The 26,618-nt window shown below is 36.0% G+C and overlaps 3 protein-coding genes across 9 annotated transcripts; 1 reads left to right on the top strand and 2 right to left on the bottom strand.

Moving 5' to 3' along the window:
• Positions 1-85: 85 nt before the first annotated feature.
• On the bottom strand, positions 86-6,633 carry LOC141900253 (syntaxin-7-like). 2 transcript variants are annotated; one of them, XM_074787054.1, is made up of 12 exons: positions 6,540-6,633; positions 5,990-6,146; positions 5,827-5,901; positions 5,085-5,154; positions 4,756-4,855; positions 4,266-4,406; positions 4,115-4,167; positions 3,909-4,008; positions 3,752-3,824; positions 3,500-3,582; positions 2,352-2,469; positions 86-2,063 (listed from the first exon to the last, which is right to left on the bottom strand). In XM_074787054.1, the coding sequence occupies exons 2-11, from the start codon at positions 6,051-6,053 to the stop codon at positions 2,359-2,361; spliced, it is 870 nt and encodes a 289-aa protein (XP_074643155.1). In that variant the 5' UTR covers positions 6,054-6,146; positions 6,540-6,633; the 3' UTR covers positions 86-2,063; positions 2,352-2,358. The 2 variants fall into 2 exon arrangements, with proteins under 2 accessions (XP_074643155.1, XP_074643156.1); XM_074787055.1 differs by having other exon boundaries at positions 6,550-6,612.
• Positions 6,634-12,655: 6,022 nt separating this feature from the next.
• On the bottom strand, positions 12,656-21,603 carry LOC141898522 (WASH complex subunit 5-like). 6 transcript variants are annotated; one of them, XM_074784456.1, is made up of 26 exons: positions 20,542-21,603; positions 19,899-20,139; positions 19,628-19,819; positions 19,331-19,431; positions 19,124-19,243; positions 18,665-18,890; positions 18,351-18,464; positions 17,899-18,076; positions 17,682-17,806; positions 17,473-17,602; positions 17,166-17,278; positions 16,864-17,030; positions 16,653-16,728; positions 16,442-16,561; positions 16,217-16,348; positions 15,990-16,070; positions 15,811-15,912; positions 15,415-15,594; positions 15,154-15,281; positions 14,953-15,043; positions 14,647-14,821; positions 14,371-14,450; positions 14,186-14,289; positions 13,838-14,064; positions 13,465-13,709; positions 12,656-13,162 (listed from the first exon to the last, which is right to left on the bottom strand). In XM_074784456.1, exons 2-26 carry the CDS (start codon positions 20,118-20,120, stop codon positions 13,100-13,102), a joined length of 3,492 nt encoding a protein of 1,163 aa, XP_074640557.1. In that variant the 5' UTR covers positions 20,121-20,139; positions 20,542-21,603; the 3' UTR covers positions 12,656-13,099. The 6 variants fall into 6 exon arrangements, with proteins under 6 accessions (XP_074640557.1, XP_074640556.1, XP_074640558.1 ...); XM_074784455.1 differs by having other exon boundaries at positions 19,899-20,632; positions 20,703-21,603; XM_074784457.1 differs by having other exon boundaries at positions 20,703-21,603.
• Positions 21,604-25,150: 3,547 nt separating this feature from the next.
• On the top strand, positions 25,151-26,324 carry LOC141900311 (uncharacterized). The gene is made up of 3 exons (XM_074787141.1): positions 25,151-25,511; positions 25,607-26,064; positions 26,150-26,324. The coding sequence occupies exons 1-3, from the start codon at positions 25,292-25,294 to the stop codon at positions 26,177-26,179; spliced, it is 708 nt and encodes a 235-aa protein (XP_074643242.1). The 5' UTR covers positions 25,151-25,291; the 3' UTR covers positions 26,180-26,324.
• The last annotated feature ends 294 nt before the right edge of the window (positions 26,325-26,618 follow it).

Here is a 26,618-nt window from a genome sequence, read left to right as displayed (position 1 = left end):
GAAACTAGTTACTATAAGTCTTACTGCTTGAAAACAGAAATAAGAAATATGATAAAATTTCATTTCAACAATACATCATCTTCAATTTTATTGTGTGATTTGTCATCATAATATAATATACATAAATTATTATATTCTTCTTAATTAATAGACCTACAATTTGCGCAATTTATATATTATTTTTCCACAAAATGCTATACATTATGTACAGATTGAAAGCTCTATTCGTCTAGCATAAAACACAGTGGCCACTTTTATAGTTGTTTCAACTTCCCAGGTTATTTCAGCTTCGACTAATAGTTCTTGGTCAATAAAACTGGCCCAGTACTATTCATTATTACACACATAAACAACAAATAGCCGTTCACTCGAAAAGAAATTTATCAATTCCTTTACTTCGATAATTTACAGCACATTAAGAAAATGTTGGCAACACGATTTTGTGACAAATATTTTATTATTAGTATAGTCTATAGAATAGGTGAATCTACGTTTTAGCTTCGACAATCTATGAATTAGTGACAGTTTCTGGGTTAGCGAAGTACGCTTACGCAAATATTCCAACTAATCAGCCCCAACCCCGCTGATTCACGCTAAGAGGCAGATTAAAGGTATATACATCTACGAATTTATGGGTTGGTTATCTACCAGGTGTCCTAGGACTTCTTCAAAATGAGACAGAATTGAGATCTCAAAGTAGCTATTTATCGAGGCGATTATTCTAACTGCATTTTTCAATTACTTCTAGTAATTTATGATTAATATTATGTACATATAACATATATGCAGGATTTATTTTAGCACAAATCTTTTTTCTACGTATTATGGTACATTACTTTGCACATTGCTGGTACTGGGCACTACAACATCCAATAATATTAAAATGAACATTTTTGAAAGTATTCTCATTGAAATACATTGTATACCGGGTAAGTGTATTTTTCATTACTAGGTTCACATTCAAATATTTATCCCTAAAATAACAGTCAAGCAAATGCGGTTAAGAAACCACAAAAATAGAGTAGACTGTTCGATACCTATGTACTAATCAACGCTTATCTCTTCTTAACTTGATCTTTGTGGCAAATCAGTAGAATTCTAACGGTCCTAATTTGACCGAGCGTGACAGTCTACTAGTAGAAATATTGTTAGTCTTGAAATAGTGGAAGCCCATTCCAAAATTAAATACGAATTAATTGTTTCTTAAACATTAGATTATTCAAAATATGAAACTCCATGGTGCGTGTTGTACAGGCTGAATCAAACAAATTGTCAACTAACAAAACAAGAACCAAATGCATTTCAAGCACAAAAGACGCATACCAGTTATGTAAAAACATTTTTTTTAAATCATTGCAAAATACAGGAATATTGTATTGGAATGCGTAAACAATGATTTTTGAAGAAAAAATTATTGAAAGTGCAAGGAAAATGTACATATGTCAAAAAGTGATACCTTATATATACAGGAAGGTGTCTTGAACTAGAAATATCATTATATTTGGGGACCATCAAAATTCATCCAAGCCTCCTACCTACAATAGTTAACATAGTAAACTATGGATATGTTGCATTGCTCAGGAGAGGTCTGCACACTGATGTGGCACTGAATTACTTCTATCATTGCGATCTTCACTAGACCAATAGCCAAAGGAAAGCCAAATATTTCCATCCTAGGGTTGATGCAGTAAAAACTATGATGGTAATGCTGCATTTACACAAGTGTCCCAAACAGAATTTCATTAATTCAAGCATAAATAACATCAAAGTCTTTGAAAAGGTGTATCTGTTATTTACTGTACAGTAATGAGGATTCAATTCAATAAACAAGAAAACATGAAGCAAGCTTAGATAGAATGGAACCAACAAAAATGGATTCGTGAAGCCTCTTTTGAAGTATATTGTAATAAATTAAAATTCTGATGACGAAACGACTTGCATTTATCTCCATTACAGTAACGTTGCTGCTAGTTTTTTGTCGCCCCCCAGATGATGAGCGCCAAAATCGTTATCACGATGACAAGAACTGCAATAATGATGAATATTCTCTTTCGATAGCGTTTCTGAAAAATAGAATCGTATCAAATACACGTATCAAATATGGAGGTTTTTTCGGGGCTTGAAATTCCAAGACATTTTCACCACAATTTCATGACCGACATTGACTAAACCTAAATCCCATTTTTGCTCTAGGTGCTGTTGTGAAAGTGTACTTTTACTTAATGGTTTCAGTCAAATTCTCAGGCTGAAGCCATTGTCTTTGCAATAATATTGACTATATTAGAGTCAATCATCTCATGTTGGCTGCAATTCGTTTATCTAAATCATTAAACTAATTTCTTGATCTCTACCTTTGATTTATTTTCCACCACTTTTTGTTCCGTAAACTATACCGATGATTACACCGATAACAATTAATATGGCTAACAGAATCAAAACAAGGATGCACTTCTTTCTCCGCGCACTTGACTGAAATGCACAGAGGAAACAAGGAAAAAATCAAGTACAAACAGACTAACTAAACATACAAACAAACAATACATGCCGTGACAAAAAAAACCAACGCAAATATTCAACAGTGTCAACTAGTAAATAAACTAAGGGTCCAGGGACTCTATGCCTACTTGGGAAGTGGTTCGAAATGCTCAACAATCTGACACTTTCAATATTCAACACCCCTGGTGTACATATACAGAAACCAACTACCTTGAAACACGCCATACTCATAGAACATGAGATGAGCTACGTAACAAAATATGCATCAGTACCAATATAAAAGAAATAGAATTCAATATTCCACTCCTCTGGTAGTGAGAACAAAACCTGGATGATACCAATTCCATGTGAAGAGATGTATCCTATGACAGTACTAACAATTATCAAATATCAACACTAAGTTAAAACCTGTTGATATTTTCCTCCAAAAAACCTTTTTTCATCTGCGAATGAGGACCGATGACAATAAGATGGCTACCAATTGCATGAAAATTGACTGATTGAAATGTTAAAGGTCCCTCCCCAAAGTACACCCATTACGGATTTCATTGAAATTTTTGGCCAAAAAAGAAAAGTCATAGGACAGCAATCTTGTGCCGATCAACCCAATTTTTCTTATGCGGATGGGCCCTAGGATACATACACATAGGAAAGATCAAGATAATTGATTGAAGCATCTTCAAAATTTCCCTTGAAAACTTTCCCAAAAATCTGTAAAAAGTGCTGATTTTGGCGAAAAACGATGGCCACCAGTTGGCCACCTTGAATCTGACTGGATTAGTTTTTGGGCAGCAGATATGTCTAGGGAAGATATACACTGGGATTCTATAAGTCCTAAATGGGCTAAAAATGATATTCTATTAATAATTTGAAAATAGAATTAACCAAATACACGAAAGTTAGTATGTTTAGATTAGAAATACATGCCACCAGCATATCTATCTACTCTTACACAGTGACTTTTCAAAGATTTCAATAGTGGAAATCAAATATGAAAATGTACCTGATAATCTCTTGCTTTTTCTAACTGCGTGTTTCCTTCTTGTACATGAATTTGAGCATTTTCAACGTTTGCTTCGATACTATCTGTAATTTACAATACCACACACATATTTTTCATTATAGAAGGCAGGACTATGTAGCTTGTAATATGCATGTTTAACACAATATAGCTAATTTAAGTTTATAATTAGTTGTCCAAAAACATTTTTTGCAACGAAAATTAAAATTGACCACCAGTCATTCTTTGTCTTACCTATAACCTCTCCTTGTTCATGAACTAACATGCCCAGTTCTTTGAAAATGTCATTCAAGCCAATAATATCACTCTGTCGGAAAAAAGAAGAAATTACACGTCAAGATATTGTAAATATCAAGGGGTCATTGATTCCATATAAATAGTTCTAACTCACTTCTAACTTTTTAACAGATTCTTCCCTTTCTTGAATTAACTGTAAATTGACGTCTTCTTCCATTTGCAGAACTTGCTGAGTTTGTGAAGTGCTGCTGCGTCTAAACGAAACAAATCCATACATTCAACTAGGCCTATCAATTCATTGATCTTCAGTATTAATTTCCAACTCTACAATCCTCTGTTACCCGTTTTAAAATAACATACCCGATGTCTATCAACTGATCATCGCTCGTACTTCGGAGACCTTCAAAATCTGTCTGCAACGATTAACAAATTGAAATCAATCAAACCAAAATAAATCCAATGTAAAATATTTCATACGTATTACTGAGATACAAAATCCAAATATACTTACTGGTCCATACCCTGAGTTGACTCTAGCTCGACGAATGCTTTCTTTCTCTTTTTCAGCAGCTTTCCGTAATGCCACTTGAAAGTTGTTCAAAGATTTTGAAAAATCATCGGTGAGTTTTTCCCTCTGCATTTTCCGTTGTCGCTTCAAGAATAAATGATTTTTTTTCTAATGACAATTCTAACTCCGGGACGCCGAAACAGGCCAAAGAAACTTAACTAGATACTATATAGTGATAAGCTAACTGATCATCAAGCATTGTTTTCGAATCTGTATAGTACCTGTTTGGTCTGGCGGGAAATTCTATAAAGCCCTCCTAGCAAAAGGGAAGGACCTAGAAATCAGACGGGCCTCACTGGCTTTTGAAGCGGCAGACAGCACTTTCAGTTGAGACCCTCATCTGCTAGGGGTGAGGATGAGGGTAAGAAGAAATCCTTCAGCCACTCTTGGTTCTCGAAAAGGTGTTTATCAATAGGTAAATTTGACACTATACCTGCTCTGATGATGATGCTGGAGCTGATAGATTAACCATATCCCTCAACTGTTTATTTGTATCTTTGGCAAGTTGGTTTGTGTAGTGTTCAATTTTGTGGCTAAAAATATATACGGTAGGCCTAATGTACAGATGACAAAATGATATAGACACAATTATAACTCACATTTTGGATTTCAATAGTTTAAGCCAAATATGACTTGCAGAATTTCTTTAATTTTCTTATATACTGGTACTATTGATTGTAGGCATATCATTTCTGCCTTTTCTAGGGTCAAATGATAGCGAAAATCAACCGATCAGAGAAATAAATGTTTTTAGATACTCACAGTTCTTCTCGCAGATGTTCTGAATCACGCGATGTTCCGATTTGACCAACCATTCGTTGCACCGAAGAAACTGCGAGAAAAAATTTGCTCCCAATGATTTCAGCGCCTAATGTCTATTTCAACCTGACTTGAGAGCATTCCGGGTGGCCTAGCTCGTTCATTTTTGGTAGTACATACCTGATAAAGGTCTTAGTAGGACCAGAAAGGACTGGCAGACCGATATCATCATTTTTTAACCCATTTGAAACTGTATTGAAGGATATCCAAAAAGTCTTCACTTAAAGGGGTTAAATGAAGAGAAGTGACTCCATGATTTGAAAGTTTAACAAGATGTTTCCATGCCTACATACCAAACTTCAGTTGGTAGGCATGGAGACATATTGTTAAACTTTCAAATCATGGAGTCTCTTTTCTCTCATGAACCCCTCTCAATGCAGATTTTTTGGATATCCTTCAATACAGTTTATTTTAAAGTGGATTAAAAAACGATATTTTAGGTCAGCTGCCATTGCATTCTGTTCCTAATAAGACTTCTATCAGGTATGTATGACTAAAACTGACTGAGCTAGGCCACCAGGAATGCTCTAAAGTCAGGTTGAAAAAGACATTAGTTCAAATTACAATTTTAACATCTCAATTTTGATCTGTTTTGCATGAACTTCATAGGGAGAGCGGTTGTGGATAAGATATGCCCAATCAGGATTATAGGATTTCACCCTTTTTCCATAGCACCTCCACTTACCATTTTGTGTAATTTTTTGTATATTCGACCCAATAGCTTGAGATAATCTGTTGAAATCATTTGCATTATCACGACCTGCCAAAAAAGAAACAGCACTAGGAAAAATGTGGTTCAGGCGGATTTGACTAGGCCTTTATAGAGGACTAAGAAAACCGTCACTTACCTCCTGAATGATAAGATGTGAATCCCTCTTCGTAGGATCCTCGAGTTTGGTTATAATTTGACATGATGATTGATCAGTAGTAGTACGTCAGATTATAGCAGTAGTAGTAGTATTTCAATGCAATCAATTCGTTTTGATTTCAAACTACTCAGGAGACCTAGAAAACAATATTTTTCCCAGTGAAAAGAAAAATTTGTTGGACCTAAGCCTTGCCTTAAATCAATGTGTAATTTATGAAGAAATGAAAGTAAAACGATGGTTCTAACAGCCTTCTACAGTAGGTTTATTTAGCCTACTTTGAGACAGGGACTTGTTACAAAAAGTTTTGACCCCAGTATCCTAGGTACTATAAACTTTTTAAGTCAAATCCCTATGACAGTACTCTGACATGACAATTGTCAATTGACACTGACTGACAGTAGTGACAGCACAGTTTTAGCAACTAATTAATTCATATATCCAACGGCGCCTAGAGGCCTACTACATTCTATACTATCGCATCTTCCTATTGCCCCAGTTTAAGACTTTCAGATCTGTATAATTATCGCACCTTCACACACCCAGCACTGCTGGTAATTCTTCGATTTATTCAAAAACAATTTGTATTTTGACATATACTCCCACATTTACTTCCGCCATTGAGTTACAAATGATGTCAATAGGTGTCAGCACCTGACGATGTATCATCGATGACGCTAACCTACTTACCTTTTATAGAGATTACTTCATGAAAAACTGATTTCAGAATTATCTCTTTTCTAAGAACGACCGGTACCTAAATAAATCATCGCAACTAAGAACGACCGGATTCAGAATACCGGGTAATCTTCATTCTGAACCGTTGTTGCCATATTTCCAATTACCTCCACGAAAATAGTGTGAACGTTAAATAAATAAATAATGAACTATTGAAGTTTCCGCTTGCACAATTACGTACTACTTTATTGACATCATAGCGTAAAACTAGCATTCATCATTGCCAACTTAAAATGATGTGACTCATTACTATTAATAACATATTACTTAACTATCTGGGTTTACCTTTTATGAAACAACATAGGCCTATATTGTGAGAAAATAATTGCGAAGGACTTGGCAAAACTGACTAAAAATTCAATTCCATATACAGTCAACCCCGCATAAGTCGAAGCCCTCGGGACTGACGATTTTGCGACGACTTACGTGATGTACGAGTTATGTGTAAGTCATATTTTTACGAGTTATCTGTAAGTCGTGGTTTTATACGAATTCCGCGAATAACCCGTGAAAATTCGATATACGATTCTCAAGTTCCAGCGTGGTTAAGTCCCCGGCCCAGTCGTATCCCGAGCTGACCGTGCAGGTCCTATATATCGTGCCCTACCCCAAGAAAGTTACATTGTAACAGTCTAAACACTTACACAGACAATATTGTAGCGTATTTTTTATTTATCTGTTGCCGGCATATCGGGCTATTACGGAAGCCCCTAGGTGACATAAGAGATAATTTTTTTCATAATTTCGACTTATTAAGTCGAATTTCGACATAATAAGTCGAATTTCGACTTAATAAGTCGAATTTCGAGATAATAAGTCGAATTTCGTGTTAATTAAGTCGAATTTCGAGATAATAAGTCGAATTTCGTGTTAATTAAGTCGAATTTCGACTTAATAAGTCGAAATTCGACTTAATTAACACGAAATTCGACTTATTATCTCGAAATTCGACTTAATAAGTCCAATTTCGACATAATAAGTCGAAGTCGAATTTCGACATAATAAGTAGAATTTCGTGTTAATTAAGTCGAATTTCGACTTAATAAGTCGAAATTCGACATGAAAATAAAACTCGAAATTCGACTTAATTAACTCGAAATTCGACTTAATTAACACGAAATTCGACTTATTATGTCGAAATTCGACTTATTAAGTCGAAATTCGACTTATTAAGTCGAATTTCGACGTATTAAGTCGAAATTCGACTTAATTAACACGAAATTCTACTTATTATGTCGAAATTCGACTTAATAAGTCGAAATTGTGAAAAAGTTTTCTCGTATGTCACCTAGGGGCTTCCGTAGGCTATGACTTACGCGAGGTATTTTGAATGAAATCAGAAGATTTGGAATTTATAATTGATACGACTTATGTGAAAATACGACTTATAAAGTACGAGTCTCTTGTCGGCTTGTGAGTGCTAGTTTCATTGAGTCCTTGTGACCACCTCGGGCAGGGATGAAGTCTCTTGTCACGCCTTTGAGTGCTAGTTGAGATCCTGAATCTCAATTCGGGCAAGCTGGTTGTACTGCGCTATTTGTGTTTCGAGCAATCTTACAGGTTTGTCAGTTACTTACGTCGCCCAGTTCATCCTGGTGGTTAGATGGTGAACGTGAGGCGTTGTCATTCAGGTTTTCGCGTTCTGTGTGAGGGCGTGTAGAGGGCAGCGAATTCCTGGCTGACTCTTTTTCTGGTATCTTCTGCACATGACCGGCGCCGGGGAGCCGACGCTTTCGGACATTAGTTTTGTTCCGTACCAGGTTTTTATCTCTGTTTTTTTTTCATTTCAGGACTCCCCCAGAAGACGACGGTGCCCCAAGACGACAGAAGATGATGACACTGAACTCGGCAATCTTGAAAGTTAAGTTGATACCCATGTAAATTAGGATTAATGATGAAGAAACGTCTGACTACAGAATGTTTTTCTTTGACTCAATTTCAGCTTCGACGAAACCCAAGAAGACAAAGAAGTGATTCTGAAGATTTAACCGCCGTCGAGAAAATCCTAGTCGCTGCTGAACTCTGCAATCTTGAAAGTTAAGTTGATATACATGTAAATTAGGATTAATGAAGAAATGTTTGACTACAGAATGTTGTTCTTTTATTCATTTCAGCTTCGATGAAACCCAAGAAGACAAAGAAGTGATTCTGAAGATTTAACCGCCGTCAAGAAAATCCTAGTCGCTGCTGAACTCTGCAATCTTGAAAGTCAAGTTGATATACATGTTAATTAGGATTAATGAAGAAATGTTTGACTACAGAATGTTGTCCTTTTATTCATTTCAGCTTCGACGAAACCTAAGAAGACAAAGAAGTACATCGATTTCGAAGAAAAATTATGTAAAATCGACCGCCGATCACACAACTATATCTGTACTTTGATTTCCGATTTGAAAAAACTTTACACGGAGAAAACTATAAAAAAATTTAAAATTCGACAAAATTATCTTCAACCTTGTAAACTTTCGGACTAATTACACAGAAAAACGACAAAAATCATGTAAAATTAGACAACCAACTTGGGAGACCCTCGCCGATAATGAACCCAGCAATCACAAAAGGTTACTTAATATATATGGAATTATTGCGATAAATTCTAAATGAAATATTTTGTCATTACAGGATATCTTCTTTTAATCATTGTAGCTCAATTTCAACTATAAGAAAAAACCCAGCTTGAGATCAACTATTCATCATCAAAATCAACCAACTGGAACAGCATACAGATGAGGCCAATTAGAATCCAACTCATTTAACCAACCAACTTAGATCATCCACGCCGATTACGAACCAAGCAATCATAAAAGGTAACTTGATATACATGAAATTATTACGAACAATTCTTATTGAAATATTTTGTCATTACGGGATATCTTCTTTTAATCATTGCAGCTAAATTTCAACTATAAGAAAAGCTCAGCTTGAGATCAACTACTCATCAGAAAATCTACAAGTAGATGAATACTGAGTGACCCATTTGCTGATGAAAACTGCCGAAGCCCAGGTGATAAGCTGAGGAGCCAGCGACAGATTAATCACTCAACGATGGATTCTTCTACAATTGGTGGTTGATTTCTATAAAACATTTTACCAGGAGCAGCAGAGACAATAGTGAATCTTATAAACACTGATTCGAGCGACAATGCTAATGGATTACCGTATCTCAAACACTGAATCAGGATGAACACTGTTTTAAAAGCAGCAAAGACAATAGTGCATGTTATAAACACTGAGATCCAGGAGCGCCAAAGACAATAGCGGACTTCTGTAGTAAAGTATTGATTTTTTTACTTATCACCCTTTTTCAAACCAGTCTGGTTATAGTGTTTTCAAGAATATTATTTTATGACGTTTTATGCAATGTGAGAGTCTAATAAAAGCTAAGCTCCATTTATTAACGATATTGGTCTTCGATCCTTGGTCGATAGATAAGTCAAGTTAGGTTAGTCACTAGGAGTTAATGGTCGCGTCGAGACCTAGATTGGACTCATAGGTCTGTTGAGTTAACCTAACAATCTTCCCTAAGTATAGCGAAAACCCGAGATTTTTTCTGTTGTTATTCAAAGCATTCTATCGGACTCGGTTATTGTAATGAACAGAAACAAATAACCATAAACCTTAACTAAATCGAACACACTTAAAGAAAATAACTGATATGATAGAATGCTTTGAATAAACTGTGATGAAAGATCGACCGTCCTATGAACTAGCCACGCTCAATCACTGCTGTGACCGTTGATTGTTATACGAGGTAGACTTACTATCTAAAATCTGGTACATACATTTTACTTTTTAGAAAGAATGTAAAACAGCTATAAACTTAAGTTATTGATATTAAGTGTTAATTAGTAGATTGTGCCAGCTGTATTCAAATTGACAGGTGAACAATTTTATCTTGTTGATTGCATATAAGAGGATACCTCCAAAATACTTTGTATTAAATGTAACATGTGAGAAAATAACCAATTTAATCATGTCTGAGCAAAGGTGGCAAAACTCTAGTTATCTTGTAAAATAAAGTTGATGAAAATTTAATCAAAGACTGTTTAGTTAATCATAAGCTTTCCAGTTTGAATTTGTGTTTTTATCTCTGGTTTTAATGTTTTTATATTTTATATTGGAGACTTTTTCTAAATACAGGTCATGTTTTTGTAAATGACTGAGGCACTTCCTCGAGTACATAAATACCTGTCATTTAGGTATAATCAGGTTTACAATTCTTTGTGTATTTTTGTTATTTTCCTATTGATGCAAGTTGTATAAATCAGCTGTAGTGGAAATGTATCATATATAAAGACTTATAAATACCTTACATGTAACTTTTGTGGTTTTAAAGTTAGTACAATTTCATACATAGTACATTTTCAATAGAAATAAAATTACTATTAAAATTTGAGAAAATAAGCTAAAAGTTAATAATTTGATATGTGAAATAAAATGATGTAAAAATGTAAATTAGATTGATTACTTAATCCTACGCTTTCCAGAGTATTTGGCCAGGGTTATCTCTTGTTTTAGTGCGGGGGCCATGGACAATTGAGTCCATGGTTGGGCCATAGACTTTTTTGTTTTAGAGTCTATGTTTGGACCATGGGCGTATAAACTCTTGTTTATAGTTTATACGCCTATGGTGGTTGGACTAGTTGTTTTTGAAAGTCCACGTGTTTGAGGAGCATACATTATATATAATTCCTCGAGCACTCCTGGCATTTTGTATAATTGTTGTATGAGGATAAATATGATTGATTTTGAAATTTGTTAAGTTTAATATAGCAACTCCTGGATAAAGGCCTAAATCGATTTAAGTTAAACTGAATTAGTGAAGAAATTAAATCGATTTAAGTGTTAAACATTTTTATCAAACTGTGCGGTGGGCATCGCTGTTGTCCAATCAGTTTCACCCAGGGATCCCAATGGAGTTGTAGGTAGTGTAAAAAAGATAATCTGTCAATCTAGTGTCTGTTAATCAACAGTTTTTATACTACCTAAAACTCTGATACGAGCTCCTGTGTTTAATTCTTGCAATGTACTTCTTTTTTTCAACCCAATAAATAATCCCACCAACTGGTTGGTCCGCTGGCAAACTTTTACACGTTCGGAAGACATGATTATGTGATTACATGATTCAATGGCAAAACCAATGCGACTTTGCACATTACACTGGGCCCGTTGACAGTTGTTGACGGAAAAAGTCGCATGATTCGAATTTTATATGAAATAATCTATTAAAACGAAACCAACCACAACATTTCGACTGTTGACTAACAGCCATCATCAGATGGAATGACCAGAAAACGGAAGTTACGTAGCATATAAACTGACAGGACATAAACAAAAGCAATGTGTCAGAATAAATGTTAACAGAACAAGTGACAAATGAAAACAACCAGGGGTACCGGTACCGTAGAAACCACAAGATATGAACAGTCCAGGATGAATACAAATTATGTAATGGGGGGGGGGGGGTAGAAGAGGACGGAGAAAGCAGTGTGACCCGTTGACATTAACCATAATCTAGTAGAGATCATGTTGATGTCTCTAGATAATAATTGATGTGGCCGGAGATGGTAGATAAGTTGGATTTCGAAAGTTTTACAAATAAGAGCTGATTCTACTATGTGTCTTATGGATGTCTTTACTCCACCCGGACTTGGGGTTATTTAAAACTATCCAGGGTTCAAAGGAAAGCGGCTCCAATGATGTGTGATGGATCCTTAGGTCTGGAGTCCTTGACAAGTTGAATGACAGAAAACAACAGCAGAGACAATAGAATCGGGATCCTAACGCTGACTGGGTAGGTCAGGCCCTTCAGAAAATTATCACACACTGGCCTATAATATATCTAAAATAACTCCGGGACTGAAACGTGTAATTCGTAAAACATAAGTCATAAAACGTAAATCATAAATCGTAACATATTGATGAAGGAAATGTATTAGTAACTCGTAAAACGTAAGTCATAATTTGTCAAACGTAACTTGTAATTCGTAAGTCATATGGCCCTTGAGGAATTCCATAATTACGCGATATCATAGACTATATTTTTATATATTCTATAACACATGTATGGTTGCAAATAGGTACGAATTGAGGTGATGTAATTACAGTGATATTATCAATAATATTTTCAATTATAGCACCATGGATATCATTATATATGTATCTTTACAAGTAATCATTAACACAAAATTAGAAATGTTTACACATTTTGTATATAAGCCGTCTGGTAACAAATCCACAGTTGCGGTTTATGTTTGACTTCATTTTCAATCAATAAAATCTCCTGAGCGCAATACCGCAATACCTGGCTCCAGTATCAGAAGACAGTATGTTCATCGATTATGACAGAATCAATTACTGAGCATTCAGTGCTTTGAATTGGTCCATAATGTAACTAGGAATGTGACTTTCAACCATCTGAAACAAAATATGAACAAAAATAAAATTGGAAAATATTTGTGTCAAGTCGAGAAGATACACAATATCCGTGTAAGATGATAACGAGAGAAATCCCACAATAAATTCAGTCAAAACGTGAAACTTGAATAGAAGAGTATATATATATATATTGCGCAACGTTTCGGCTAAAGACTATTAGCCATCATCCGTACGATGATGGCTAATAGTCTTTAGCTGAATTTATTGTGGGATTTCTCTCGTTATTTGTGTCAAAACGCTGGTATTATTGATTTCACAAAAAATTATATGTTACTACTGACCTTTTTCGAAGTTCCACTGTAGTAGATAAAATCGTCGATGAAAACTAAAGCGTTGACGACGTCCTGGGGAAGTTCGGGAGTTTTAGCGCTTTGACAAGTTTCCACATGTGATCGTACAAATTGTCCTAATAAGGAAATGAACTGCGTTGTGTTCTCTGGATGGAATTGACGCAGTAGAGTCAGCACTCCTACAACAAATGGGGGACCATCCAGCGGCTCTGCTGGCTTCTTACACACCATGCTCCCTAAAAATAATACCATACGTATGCATACAGACTGCAACATGCTTTTATTCATAGCTATAGCGGACACATAGGTCAAATGGTTTACCAGTACCACTTGTATCATTTGAAATTTGTGTATCGACTCTTACCTACTGTCTTCATATAGACTAGTTTTGGCAGTTGCGAAATGACTAGCATGAACAGGAAGATGGCGAGGTATGGCATTTTCTCAGTAGTGATGTAAATCTTGGTCAGTGGTTTCGTAATACCAGCATTTTCCAAGTATGAAGTCAACTCATACATAAGGGGATTGTCTTCTTTTGGATACGGTTTTGTAGGATCTTGATAATGCCTTTCGATATCGGCCAAAAGTGCCCTAAAATGATAATTTGTAATATATTCAAAATATTGTAAATATTCTGTATCAACAATCCAATTTCTCACTCTCTAGATACCTTCTACCGATAAAAGTACCTACAATACACAAATATACTTACTCATTCAGTGTTTGTAGTGAGCTGGCAAGGAATTTAGAATCAAATTTACAGCTTGTATTGAGCTCATTGATGATTTGCCTTCTTAATAACTGCATTTGTCCAACCTACAATGAAGGATTGCAATATGAACACACGTAGAAGGGAAATTAGAACACAAATAATAACAAATTAACAGCAATTCTCACCTTCAATATCATATCCAGAAATAAGGGCCAGATTTTTGTTATCTTTGAGGAAGCAGCCGAGTAAACTCTTTGAGGTTGTGCTTAAAAAACAGAAATATTGGAGTATATCCTCTCACACATCTAGGGCTAAGTTCGTAAACAATTCTATGTTAAAGAGATGTGAACTTTAATCTGTTAAGCCATCAGCTTTGATATTTCCATGAAGGCACAACCTAAATGCTTTGTAAAATATCTTTCTTTTAATGCAATCGAGCCCGATTAAATTTATCCTTTTACCTATGATTCCTTTGACTGGTGCAACCGATTTGAGCAGTGTGCCAAAAACCTCCATGGTCATTTTGTCCTTGAACACGTTACGTTTGAGTCTTAATATGAAGTTCTGCAATTCCTGAACAATCATAAAACTCATCAATCGATCAAGTCCTGTCAAACCGAATGTACCAACACCTCTCTGAAAGAAACAAACATTATGGTGTTATGTGAAATGTTGATTTGCTAACAACGCTCATGATCCAGTAAGGAGTGCTCGGTGACAGTTTTAGATATGCTAAGGGGTAAGAGGTAATAAGACAGTTAATTCACCTCTAATCGACGGAACATCCTCATATTCATGACTTCCTGTTTTGATCGATAATCGTACCAGTTGTTCATCTGATCGATATAACTAGTAGTCCTGAATTGATCAATATCAACAGTCATCTTTAGCCATGCAATTTACCTGTAGCTTATACCCATAACTTTCAATTTCTGCAGATCTTATCTTGTTTTCTTAAGATCACTTACTTCGGATCAGTAATTCTAATAATTTCCCGAGCTAAACGTCCAATGAAGTTTACAGACTGGTTATCGACAGGCGGGTACGTTGGAATGCGTATTGTCGAGGATTGATAGACACTTTGCCATTCTTGAATCTGTGAACAAAGGAGTTAGTTAAGAATACAATTTCTGGCCAAGGTAAAATCTTAGACCGATTGTCATAGCGGAAAAATGTGATCTGGACTAAGTGTTCCAAAGTTGTGAGATCAGTTTATTGTGTCAATCTACCTTAGTTCGAAGAAAGCTGTTGCACTCGAGTTCAACGTTGAAGTTGATAATTCGGGACATTTCTTCTTGCCATATTTTCAAGCCAGAAATATTGACATAATCCTGTATATACTCGAACGATCGTCTGAATCCATCCATCGTAGCTCCTAAAGCTTCCAGTCTCGGAATCAATTCACTCGACTGTAAGTATTCAACAATTATGCTAGTAATAAAGGTTGCAAAATTTAATCCACCATCTCATATAATTTCGATGAAATCTTGTTCGCGGCTGAAATTTCAGTTTCTCATATTGAATTGTTTTAACAAGGAGCTACTGTAAATGCATCAAAACTAGATGCAAGCTACAAGTTTATGAGGTACTATCTGGTTGATAACACTAATAGTTTCTGACGATACCTTCGCTTTCTGGTTAAAAATAAGTCCTTGATGTAAAGCTAAAGCTACACGTTGAACCAGTTCTTTCCTGATTCCATCTTCCAAAAGTTGCTTCGGATCGACCTGCATTGGAAAAAATCGGTTGAATGTAAAATAAGTGATGGCTTCTCCATAGTAGGAGGTCTTCTATCTAGTAGTACCTTGATTATTCCAACTAAGGTCGTTTTCATCATCAAAATCCCTTCGGTAAATACAGATATTGAATGAGTCAATTGCGCCACCTATTTAATTACAAAGATAACAGATGTAGGCGTCCCTTAGTCCGTATGCATCTTAAAGCATTAAGAGAAGTTTTAGTCCTCTTCCAACCACATAGTTACATTCTTTATGAAAAGATTAATTTAAAGTACTGGTAAATGTACAATACCTCAAATCTTTCATCCAGTTGAGCATATTCACGCATTTTCTCTTTTTCTAATCTTGTTGGTAGTTCATGCATCTGATGTGTCAGAATATGAATAATTTTTGCCAGAAGGGCAAACATTGTTTGTGGAATGATCTGTTAAAAAAAAAAGTTTTCCTGTGAATAGGTTTGTGTACTACTTCAAGTAAAATTCTGGTCCAGTTCCACATTTGAGGATATACAACTCACTTGTAAGACTTTTCGGACATATGCAACCAATTCTCCAGAATAGTACTGCGACACACTTATCAAATCGGGACTATTGGCTTGATTTATTCGCAGTAGAGGAATTTCAAGAGCAGATGACATCTAAAACATTCATCAAATAGAGAGAAATCAAATACTGTGTTGGTTATGGGGTATTGTCTCGTTTTTATCCATTAATAAGCATTGTACTTACCTTAAGAAATGTTGCACGAAGCTTTATCACCAATGATGGATCTTGTTTGATACCATTCTGCATTTCTTGAGTGAAACTGAAATCAAACCACTGTCTATTTTAATCACTTGTAGTCGCTGGTAAAACTAAATCATCTTCACTTTACATTCAGTGATGGATTGCTGTTTTAGCAATCATTCTTAATTGATTTAAAAAATCTTCGGCTACATACCTATCGATGATACACCATGCATATGATATATCTGCCACTATCTGAATAGTGATAAGCACTTCTTCATTGATGTTAATAGTACGGATCATCTGATTCAGATATTTCCGAGTGTCCAACAGAAACTGCATAACTTGCATGTTACTGTCCAACTGGTGAAATTCTTGCACCTGTCAATGAATACTGCCATTAAATATGTAGAGCCTTTCAAATTATCTAGGAGGATATATAGGGACAATATATTATATTATAGGGAGGGACAATAAAGTGTGATCATTTCATGTGACTTTCAAAATGAAACAAACCCCTTCTAAAGCTTGAATAAGCTGAACAATCTTCCTGCCCACAGAAGTTGAATCATCATACGCAAGGGAATCAATTTGTTTATTCATATCACCAAACCATGCTTGCAGATTATCTAGAAATTAACAAATAAAACTGATAGCAAACTCCAGATAACAACTAGGGATCCAGGGACACCATGGCCACTTGATGAAATGCTTGACAATCTGACAACAGACAACCAAACAGACAGACGAAAAGTGAATGCAATAGTCCACTGGAGCTTTAACCTTAAGTCAGTTAAAAATAGATTTAACTCAAATTACATACCATTTTTCTCAACTCTCGTAAGAGGTTTTGTCCCGGAGAACACTTCACTGAGCTCTTGCATTCTCTCACTGCCTTCCTTTTTATATTTCTCCCAGTTCTCCTTTTTCTCAAGCAACATACGTTTGAATAACTACAGTAAAGGTAAGATCGAGTGCTATTCGGCATAAACTCTTTACTAAAATTGACGGGACAAAAACAATAAATTTTACCTCTTTCAGTTTGAATTCGAACTGTCCTGTATTCAGGAGTAAATTGAATACCACCAATGGACTGTATCTGCTGTCTGCGATAACTTGATCTCTTATCTGACGACAGCGCTTGTTCGCTTCGGCACCTTTGAAAACAAATTCAATCAGTATAAGAAACAATTCCAGCGTCAAACATTTCGCAAAATTGATCGAATGATTCTATGAAAAGCAGACATACTCGAACTAAGGATTGATGTATGTAACATCATCCAGCGTATGGTAACATTCGCCTCACGTAGGACATTGATGAGTTTTGGTACGTTATCCAATACAAACTCATCCTCTAAAACACCTTCTTTCAGGTATTTCTGAACAGCGGGCATCAATTTCTGTACCTTACCAGCAAACCTTGTTGCCTGTTGATAATGAAACAGTTTTGGTATTGAAAGAAAAATATGATATAAATGTGCTGATTAACTAAAAACTCATATTTTATGATGTATGCTCCATGGATGAATGTATTATTATCAAGACTATATCTAGCTTTCATATCCATAGGGAGGGGTCCAAACCTTTTTATTCGGTGGTAAACGCCCTTTTTAAGAACTGTCACTACAATTTTGTATCAATAAAGATTTAATGCATATCCATACAACAATGTTAGTAATGTTTATCAACGTAGACACTTACTAACTGGCGAATGTTATTTGTATCCAGTGTGTTACTGAGAGCAGTCAGAGCAGCTTTATACGGTGTCCAGGCATCGAGCAGATTGACTGTTATACCCATATATATTGATATAACCTGCAATATGACGTACAAATTGTACAATAAGTGTAGCATCACTTTTTACTCTATGAAATAACGTAATAAATTAATGACAATCTAAAGATTTTAAAAATTTTCCTTTTGCATTCAAATTAGTGGATCTTTCATCATTATTGGTATAACATGCTTTTCCAAAAATTATCTCTAGTAAAAGAATACAGGATTGAATTACTCACCCAATTATCAGGGAAGTGTTTATCAACAATCTCCCTCATAATCGCTTGTTGGTTGTGTAGAATCGATGGTGCAAAATACAAGCAAACGTATAACATAGCCGCCTGATTGGCTAAAGCTGTGCTGCGGTGTTCCGGCATCGGATAAGCCGATATCTGATTGTAGATATCGTCGGAACGAAGGCGACCAATTACCATGCTGACGAAATCATTATCAATTGGTATTCGTCTGTAATTAAGTGGACATTTTCATTTAGAATTCTGCCCTTGAAATGTATTACGATTTTGATGATCCTATTACAGTCAACCTCCTGTATAACGCCCCGTCACATTTTATATTTTTATATTATTTGATATGTGAGCTGCATATGAAGCTCTCTTTTACAATAAAATGATGAATATCAAATTATCATTTGCTGTATGCAAGATATCTTGGTATTACAGTTCCTAACAGATACTTACCCAAAATAAGATTCAGGATAACTGGCTGGTCTTCTTGTTCCAGGAGTATTGGAAAAGTTAGTATTTCGTAACAAGTTGCAGACATCATCGATATTAGAATTGATGGCTGCATTTTGAGCGCTGGAATTATTTGAAATATTCAGAAGTGGAAGAAGATCTTATGAAACTTCCAAGTCTTCAAAGGAACTGAAGATATCGAAAACACACCTGTATCTGTGATAGGAAACCAGCATTCTTTCTCGAACAGGCCCCTCAATTTTAAGATCCAGAAGGATTAACATAATTCCATAGAGATAAAGCCCTTCACACTGAAATGTATTATACAAATTTATAATTTGTTCAGCAAGGATCAGACTTCTTTGCAGACATACAAATCAAAGCATCAAGTCATAGCCAGGGAACAGAATCTTGCCACCGCGACTGAACATGCAATATAGGATCTAAGCCTCATGGTCACAATTCATCGATGATAAGCAAAGATTAGCGGATCTTATCATATCTTACCAGTAGTTGCTTGCCATCCTCGTTTAGCAGGACAGATTCAAGGGTTTGGTGAACATAGACACATTCGTCTAATTCACTGATGTAGTGATTCAAATCGACCACATATTTGTGCACACTTTCAAACGCCAGGTAAAACCGCGTTAAAATTTCAATATGATTTTCACGAAATTCTTCGTCTAAATCTTGCAGCTCCTGAAAACAAAAATGATCACAAAATTTATACGAATATTCCAATCATTGAGATCATACACGTATGAAATTTTGAACTCACTGCCTTCGAATCGATTTTGTTATCGAAATATTCAGCGCTTTGGAAATAGCTGAAGTCTGCCATCAGCTCGCCATATTTTTGAATGTCTTGTTTGTTTTCTAGTTTAAAAACAGGCGGGATAAAATCTGATAAACGAAGCAATTCCGCAATAATAGCGTTTCCCCTTGAAACGAGACGCAGTATATTCTGACCGCACGGGTTGTTCTCGGCTAGAAAGTCCATAGCGACGTCTACTGAAACTCTCGAAATTTGAAGAAAATGCATATTAGCATTAGTTGTAGATTTAGATAAGTCTCGATTTCTGTGACTAATTTCACGAACTAGTTTTGAAAATGTTCTATCAAAGCATTTGTAGCGAGCAAAGCTTTATCACATAATTCTTTCAACATAGGGGTCGAACATTTTTCCTAGCAGAGGCCTTTATATGCAAGGATTTTTAGGGTGGCATGGCAATATTACCGCCATCTTATACATTTTCCATTTTTTATTGACCATTTAACTTTCTATAAACCTATTTGGAATGTAAAATTAGTTTTGTGGAGGAATGGACTCGACAAATAGAAATAGATATTGTTGCGCCTTGGTGGAAAATGTGAAAATTACATTTCTGTAGATGCGGAACGTATTAAACCTAGTTAGTTACCTAATCGTTGGTGGTAAGCTTTTTATAATCGGATGGGCTTATACCAACGTTAGGGATGACAAGGACCAAAACACGGTTGAAAAAAGTAACACTTCAAAAATATACTTTCTATTCACTTCAGTCCACAATTAATGGCTTAATTCACAAACTAACACAGGTACCTTTCGAAATAATCCAATTTTATGTATGTTTCGAGTGATTAATCAACATTATTTTGAGAAATTGATTAATTTCTCCACAAATTTCGCCATTGGCCGCCATTTCTCTGTATTGCACATGTTGCATGATAAGACAAGGGGACCTACAAGGATTTATATAAAACTTTCAAGACGAAACGACAATTTTTATTTTTGATGGTTTTCCAACTTTTATTTCAAATCTTCGTGTTTTCCATAACAAATAATGAATTATTAAATTTATGGTAAAAGCAAAATGTAAATAAGTATTGATTTCTTAATTTTTTTTAATTTCGTCGTTTCGCTTCGTTAGTTTGTGCTGTTGTCCTGGCCTCAGTCCACAGGTGCCAGCACCTCCAGTAATTTTCGAAATGGCAGCTGTTGACTGGACGGAAATTTACTCTCACTTTACGGCCGATTTGCACATGGATTAAGATCGTCAGGTGAGGTGTTATAGGTATCAGACAAACTACGAATCTGTTGTGCGTCGATTACAACAAAAATTAGACAGATATCTTAAGAGACAATGAAATGCCAGGCAAATTACTCGTCAGTCAAATTGGCTGACGAAGATTTCATACAAAAATGACCTTCCCATTCCTGACTGTGGTTTGTGAAAATATCCGATCGTGAAACTAAACCACAGACAGGTTACTGACTATATTAAACCCAGACTGTCAAAAACCCGGAAGTAACTGTCATTTGATTCATTTTGGATATTATCCACAAAATTTCGATAGTTTAGAGCGTATAAACTTTTACAAAAATATTCAACATGTATTAGATTTTATATAGAGCTCATTAACATGCTAATTCATATATTTCGCAACCGTGAATTTAAGCAAGAAATCGAAAGTACGATCGCGTAGAACGAATACAGCACTACCTAGCGGCACCCGAAGACTTCAACAATTCAATTCAACATTATTCAATTCAACATGATATAAATTGGTTTCGAATCCCATATAGGCCAGGCACCGGTGTTTCTTTCCTGTGTTCTAAGCATCTACGTGAATTTCTTGTTCAATTTTACGCTGCGAAGAATTGATCACAGAAAATATCTTTCTTTAACTTATTATCTTCTGTAACAACTTTCAGGGCATTTTCTGACATTTTACCCGGAGAATTTCGGGTATACATTGACAGATCTTTCAATCGAAAGTGTCCGTCCAGACTGGAGCACGCACGATAGACAGATAGATCATTTCAAGAAGGCATCCGAACGATTTTCGATTTTTCCATGCACGATTCCAAACGGTTTTGGTGCTTGAATAGCTTCTCCACGTTTTTCGGCGGATTCTGGTGCTAAGGTGAAAACTTCCATCGATAGAAAAACTGACTTCAATGTCCACCCGTGCCTTTTAACTGGGTAATGTCATATCAAAAACAGTAAATTTCAATATTTGATTTCTTTATTGCCATTTCAAACCTAACATCGGACATCTCGCTAGTATATCTTTTTCAGAGATTTTTATACGTAAGTCGAATTGTGTTTGGATGACAGAGATTGTATATAGTACTGGTGATATAAAGCAAGTAAATGGGTTTGAGTGTCCGGTTCACTGGTTCTCGCTTTACAAGTTCGTCTGGAAGAGTTCTGCTGCCTCAATACCGAATAATACCCTTTGTGTTCAATTTTTTTGAGTCTTCGACGGTAAAGAATAAATGTTACAACCATCGAACCGCTAATTCCCAAAAGGACTGCGACGAAAATGTAGTTCGATGCAACAACTGAAATTAAAACAAGAAATTAGGCACAATTTTTTGTTTCGTTTTTTTTCCTTAGTATTTTGTAAAACAAGCTTCCGTTGTCTGAATTGTGGTTCCCCCACAATTTCAAGCATTTTAGCCTGGCAATCGGGTCATGTTGAGAGCCATCATGCCGGCATCAATTTCATCATTTCATGACCTCTTTCATCACCAGTAATTAATGGCATCACAAACATGTTGCAGTTGTAACTTAATAACTTGTGCTTGCAGTTATCATTTGTCAAATGATTACTGTGGACGTATAAACTAGTAGAAGGACGGCGCACCAGACTAGTTCAAAGGAAGACTGCAAAAAACGGGTTAGCTGCACCTTGGCGTGACAGTCGGAAAAGTGCCTTTAGAACAGTTCCACGGTGTAGCTGGAGTGACGACGTTAAGTCGGCATCTTCGATCTAGTTACGTCCATGCTCCAACCTGCTTGCTGGTTGTCCTTACCGCAATGGTCGGCTTCATCGGCTCCATCCCCGCAGTCATCGCTACCATCACAAATATGCCGGTGGTCTAAACAGGTTCCGTTCGGACACTGGAACATCCTGATAAAATGACATCTCCTCTCTCGGCGTCATGTAAAGAGATCATAAAACATTGAATTCAAGCCGATCACGACAAAATTATTTCATTGATTAACTGGTTTAAATCCATTCAAGATAGAAAAATGATTTTCGCTTACTTAACTCTGTACAGGATTCATCTGCGAATTGAAAATCATCGAACACCAAGAAATTAACCTTCAGGAAAGATGGCCATGATACAGTCAATACTACCTGAAAAGGAATCGTTGTCCATTATTCAATCCGCTAAGTTGCCAAGTAATAATTGCTAAGAAATGACATTATTTGAATCTGTAGTATATATCTAATCTAAAAAGTAAAAAAGTGCGCATAATTCTTACCATATAATCTCGGCCACCAAGAAGCACGTTCCAGTCGAATTCCCGCCATTCGGACAAGATACCATAGATGCCGATTTCATAGAAAACGTGTTCGCCATCTGCAGTGATGACTGAGGTGTTCAGAGAGATCGGACGGGTTCGGCCTCGTCGCGTACTTCTTACGATTTTCGAATAAAACCAGAAGTTAATGCAAGTAGTGGCATTGACAACTTCGGATGACGAGAGCCATGGAGATTTAATTGACATTTCACCGCTGCGAGATGTGTCAACATTCAATAAAGTCCCGCTTGCGTCTGAAATTCGTAATGGGTCGTAAATGAAAGATTTGTAAGAATCGCATGCATATGCACAATATGCACAATATTAGCATGCATTATATGATATCTCAAAATTCAAGAATATGAAAAAAAAAACAATTTGGAAATGATTAGATTACCACTGGTTAACTATATAAGATTTCTACTGAACACGTACCAAAATGTACCAAAAAGGGTGTGAACTGGTGCATATTTTCAAATAGAATATTTGCGACGAACATATAAGGCTGCCATTTACCTGTCTTAGCTTGAATTGATGATTTATCTTTAGAAATAGGTTCAGAAAATTTGCCGAAAGTTAAAAAATACTTACCGTTGAGCGTATGGTCCTTGAAAGGAGGCATCTTCCGGGCTGGCACTATTTCGAATTGTTCGGAAAGAGATAATCGGCATGCTGACTCAAAGTCGCAGTTTAAGCGCATCGCGGTTCCAGGGGTTTTTATTATAGCATCTACGAAAAATATCATATATTTATATCCCAAGTTTTAGAAAATTATCTTATATCAAAAATATAAACTCACTCTCAAATGCAATTGCTCCTGTTATTTTCATCTCGAAAATTAGAAATATTCCTAATAATATTTTCGAATGTAAAGAATTATCCCGATCACTGCCTCCCATAACCGTATTTACTCAACCAACGATCCACCATGTGAAATTATCACTTGAAGTGACAACACCCGTGGCCATGGAGATTTTCATGATTCCCAATCGAAAATAATGATCAACGTGGTTGTTGTAAAATTGTGAAGCTTCATTGAAACGGTGATATAACTGTTGATATGTATTCTGATCAATTTCTATGGCAAATGAGCGTTTTACATATGAGCCTTGTGTCGATATAATAGTCTAACGTTAATGACTCGCAGCAACTTTGTCAATACATCGAGACTCATTCCGACACCCCGCGATGCCATAACGTATCGTGCGCGTATTTTTAGTCTGCGATCTGATTATGATAGTATATTATTGGAAATCATTTTTCATTGCTTTTGTTCGTTCGATACACCCTTCCTAATTTATTTATTTCGTAGTAAAATGAAAACATCGTTCGTCGATACAGGTGTGCTCGTTCCGATTCTTCAAAGCCAACCTAATCCCATATTTTCGATGGACTCTATCAAGATTTTTGGGAAAGCATCTAGATTTCGGTTTGTGGTTGTGAATTCTGAAACTTCGTGAGCATACTTGACTGCAAAAATGATAAAGCCACGATTTTCCAATTCACGAAGCAATTTCTGGATGGACTTCTGTCGACAAAACTGCGCAATGCCGAAGACTGGAAATAATCTACCCGAATTATTTCACTCAATCATACAATTCCATTATGAAAAAATATGTCAAATTTATTCGTAGAATTTTAAACGCGCACGTATTTCGTATTTTGACAGCATTTTGATAAGAAAAAAACACACCGCGAGGGCCAACTAGAGTTTCGTATCGAAACCGTTTAGTAATCACATGACATTCGGTCAAACATGTCACGGCTCGTTGCGGATACATGGACTATTTAAACCGGTGGTTCAACGATCTATATAGGAGTAATAGATCAGACTTCGCTCGCTAAAATTCATAGTGTATTTAGACCTGTGATCATGGGTGACTCAAGTGATTCTGAAAAAAGTGTCCATGCATCTCCACCGAAACCGAAGCGTTCTAGCGGTCCGGATACGCTGAAAATGATGATCGAAGCCATCCGGCATAATGACGATCCGAAGGGAGCATCAGTGAATTTCATTAAAGATTACCTGGTCAAACAACATGGTATTGATCCCTCCTTCGTAAAACACCGTATTAAGAGAGCCTTAACCAAAGGTAAATGGTTTGAATTTGATATTGTTTATGTTAGTGGGACATTATTGAAACATATGATATATTTGTAATGAATTGAACAATTGTCTTTTTTTCAGGTCTTGAAAGTGGCGTACTTTCCCGGCCTAAAACCCAGGCAGACAATCCTACTAGTTTAAGCGGAAGGATCAAAATTGTGAAGGCGGAATTAGCAAAACAGGAAAAAGTAGCCAGCAAACCGAAACCGAAATCGATTGCAGCTAAGAAGAAACAAGTGGTAAAGATTACGAAAGAAGCCAAAGCTAAAAAATCGCCGAAACCGAAGAACGATGAAGAGGGATCCGGTAAGAAACCAATAGCAAAGAAGGTCACGGTGAAAGCTACAGTAAAAGCAACTAAAGCAAAAACAACAAAAAAGATAGCCACCCCGACGAAGGCTACCGGTACGAAGAAAACGGCCAATAAAGCTGCCGCCGACGGTAAAAGTAAAACTACTAAAACCAAAAAAGCGGATTCTAAGACAACGGCAGCGAAACGAGGAACAAAGAGAAGTCCCAAGAAGACGCCATCGAAAGCGGTCAGTGAGCAATTTTCAGCTATAATAGCCCTATTAATGTATTATGCCAATTTGCAAAATAACGTTAATCGATTTTCTTTTACAGAAGGCTAAAGCAGCAAGGGCGAAGAAATGAACGTAGGCCTACTGCGCAACGAAAGGACGCACAGTTAAATCGTTTTATTTGTAAATAATTAACCGGTGGTGTTTATTTTAATTTTTGTGCTATGATCTGAAAATAAAAATTCAATAAATATTTTGAAATAAATAAATCTTTTTTCCCCGAGTTAATTATTGATATAATGTCACCAGAAGGCTACTATAGAGGTGGAATCATGAAACATGAATCGGCAGGAATATAATTAACATTTCGTGATGCTCAGTCTTGGAAAATGAATTTTGTAGGCCTCTGGTAAGATTTATTTCCTGTGCCATAGAAAGCTAGATTCATTTTCACACAGTCCAAATTTCTTTTACATCAAGTGAAATTCTATGCCCTTTTCTGCGATTTTTAGCTGTTCACAGAAATTAGTAAATTTCAAAAGTTCCCGCGTCACTGACGCTTCGTAGTCGCC

This window comes from Tubulanus polymorphus, chromosome 2 (genome assembly GCF_964204645.1).
Source record: "Tubulanus polymorphus chromosome 2, tnTubPoly1.2, whole genome shotgun sequence".
Classification (NCBI taxonomy): Eukaryota; Metazoa; Nemertea; class Palaeonemertea; order Tubulaniformes; family Tubulanidae; genus Tubulanus; species Tubulanus polymorphus.
This window is presented reverse-complemented; position numbering and strand designations above follow the sequence as displayed.

Bases quoted from the DNA above. Each gene is read 5' to 3' on its own strand.
- LOC141900311 (XM_074787141.1), top strand. From the start codon at position 25,292: ATGGGTGACTCAAGTGATTCTGAAAAAAGTGTCCATGCATCTCCACCG. The intron at 25,512-25,606 runs GTAAATGGTTTG...TCTTTTTTTCAG, and splicing joins TAAGAGAGCCTTAACCAAAG to GTCTTGAAAGTGGCGTACTT. The intron at 26,065-26,149 runs GTCAGTGAGCAA...TTTCTTTTACAG, and splicing joins AGAAGACGCCATCGAAAGCG to AAGGCTAAAGCAGCAAGGGC.
- LOC141900253 (XM_074787054.1), bottom strand. From the start codon at position 6,053: ATGTCAAATTATAACCAAACTCGAGGATCCTACGAAGAGGGATTCACA. The intron at 4,856-5,084 runs GTGAGTATCTAA...ATATATTTTTAG, and splicing joins GAACATCTGCGAGAAGAACT to CCACAAAATTGAACACTACA. The intron at 2,470-3,499 runs GTACATTTTCAT...TGTGCATTTCAG, and splicing joins AAAAAGCAAGAGATTATCAG to TCAAGTGCGCGGAGAAAGAA.
- LOC141898522 (XM_074784454.1), bottom strand. From the start codon at position 20,162: ATGCATTTTCTTCAAATTTCGAGAGTTTCAGTAGACGTCGCTATGGAC. The intron at 16,562-16,652 runs GTAAGTACAATG...TGAATGTTTTAG, and splicing joins TTCGTGCAACATTTCTTAAG to ATGTCATCTGCTCTTGAAAT. The intron at 14,065-14,185 runs GTAAGTATATTT...TTATCATTTTAG, and splicing joins TCACTACAAACACTGAATGA to GGCACTTTTGGCCGATATCG.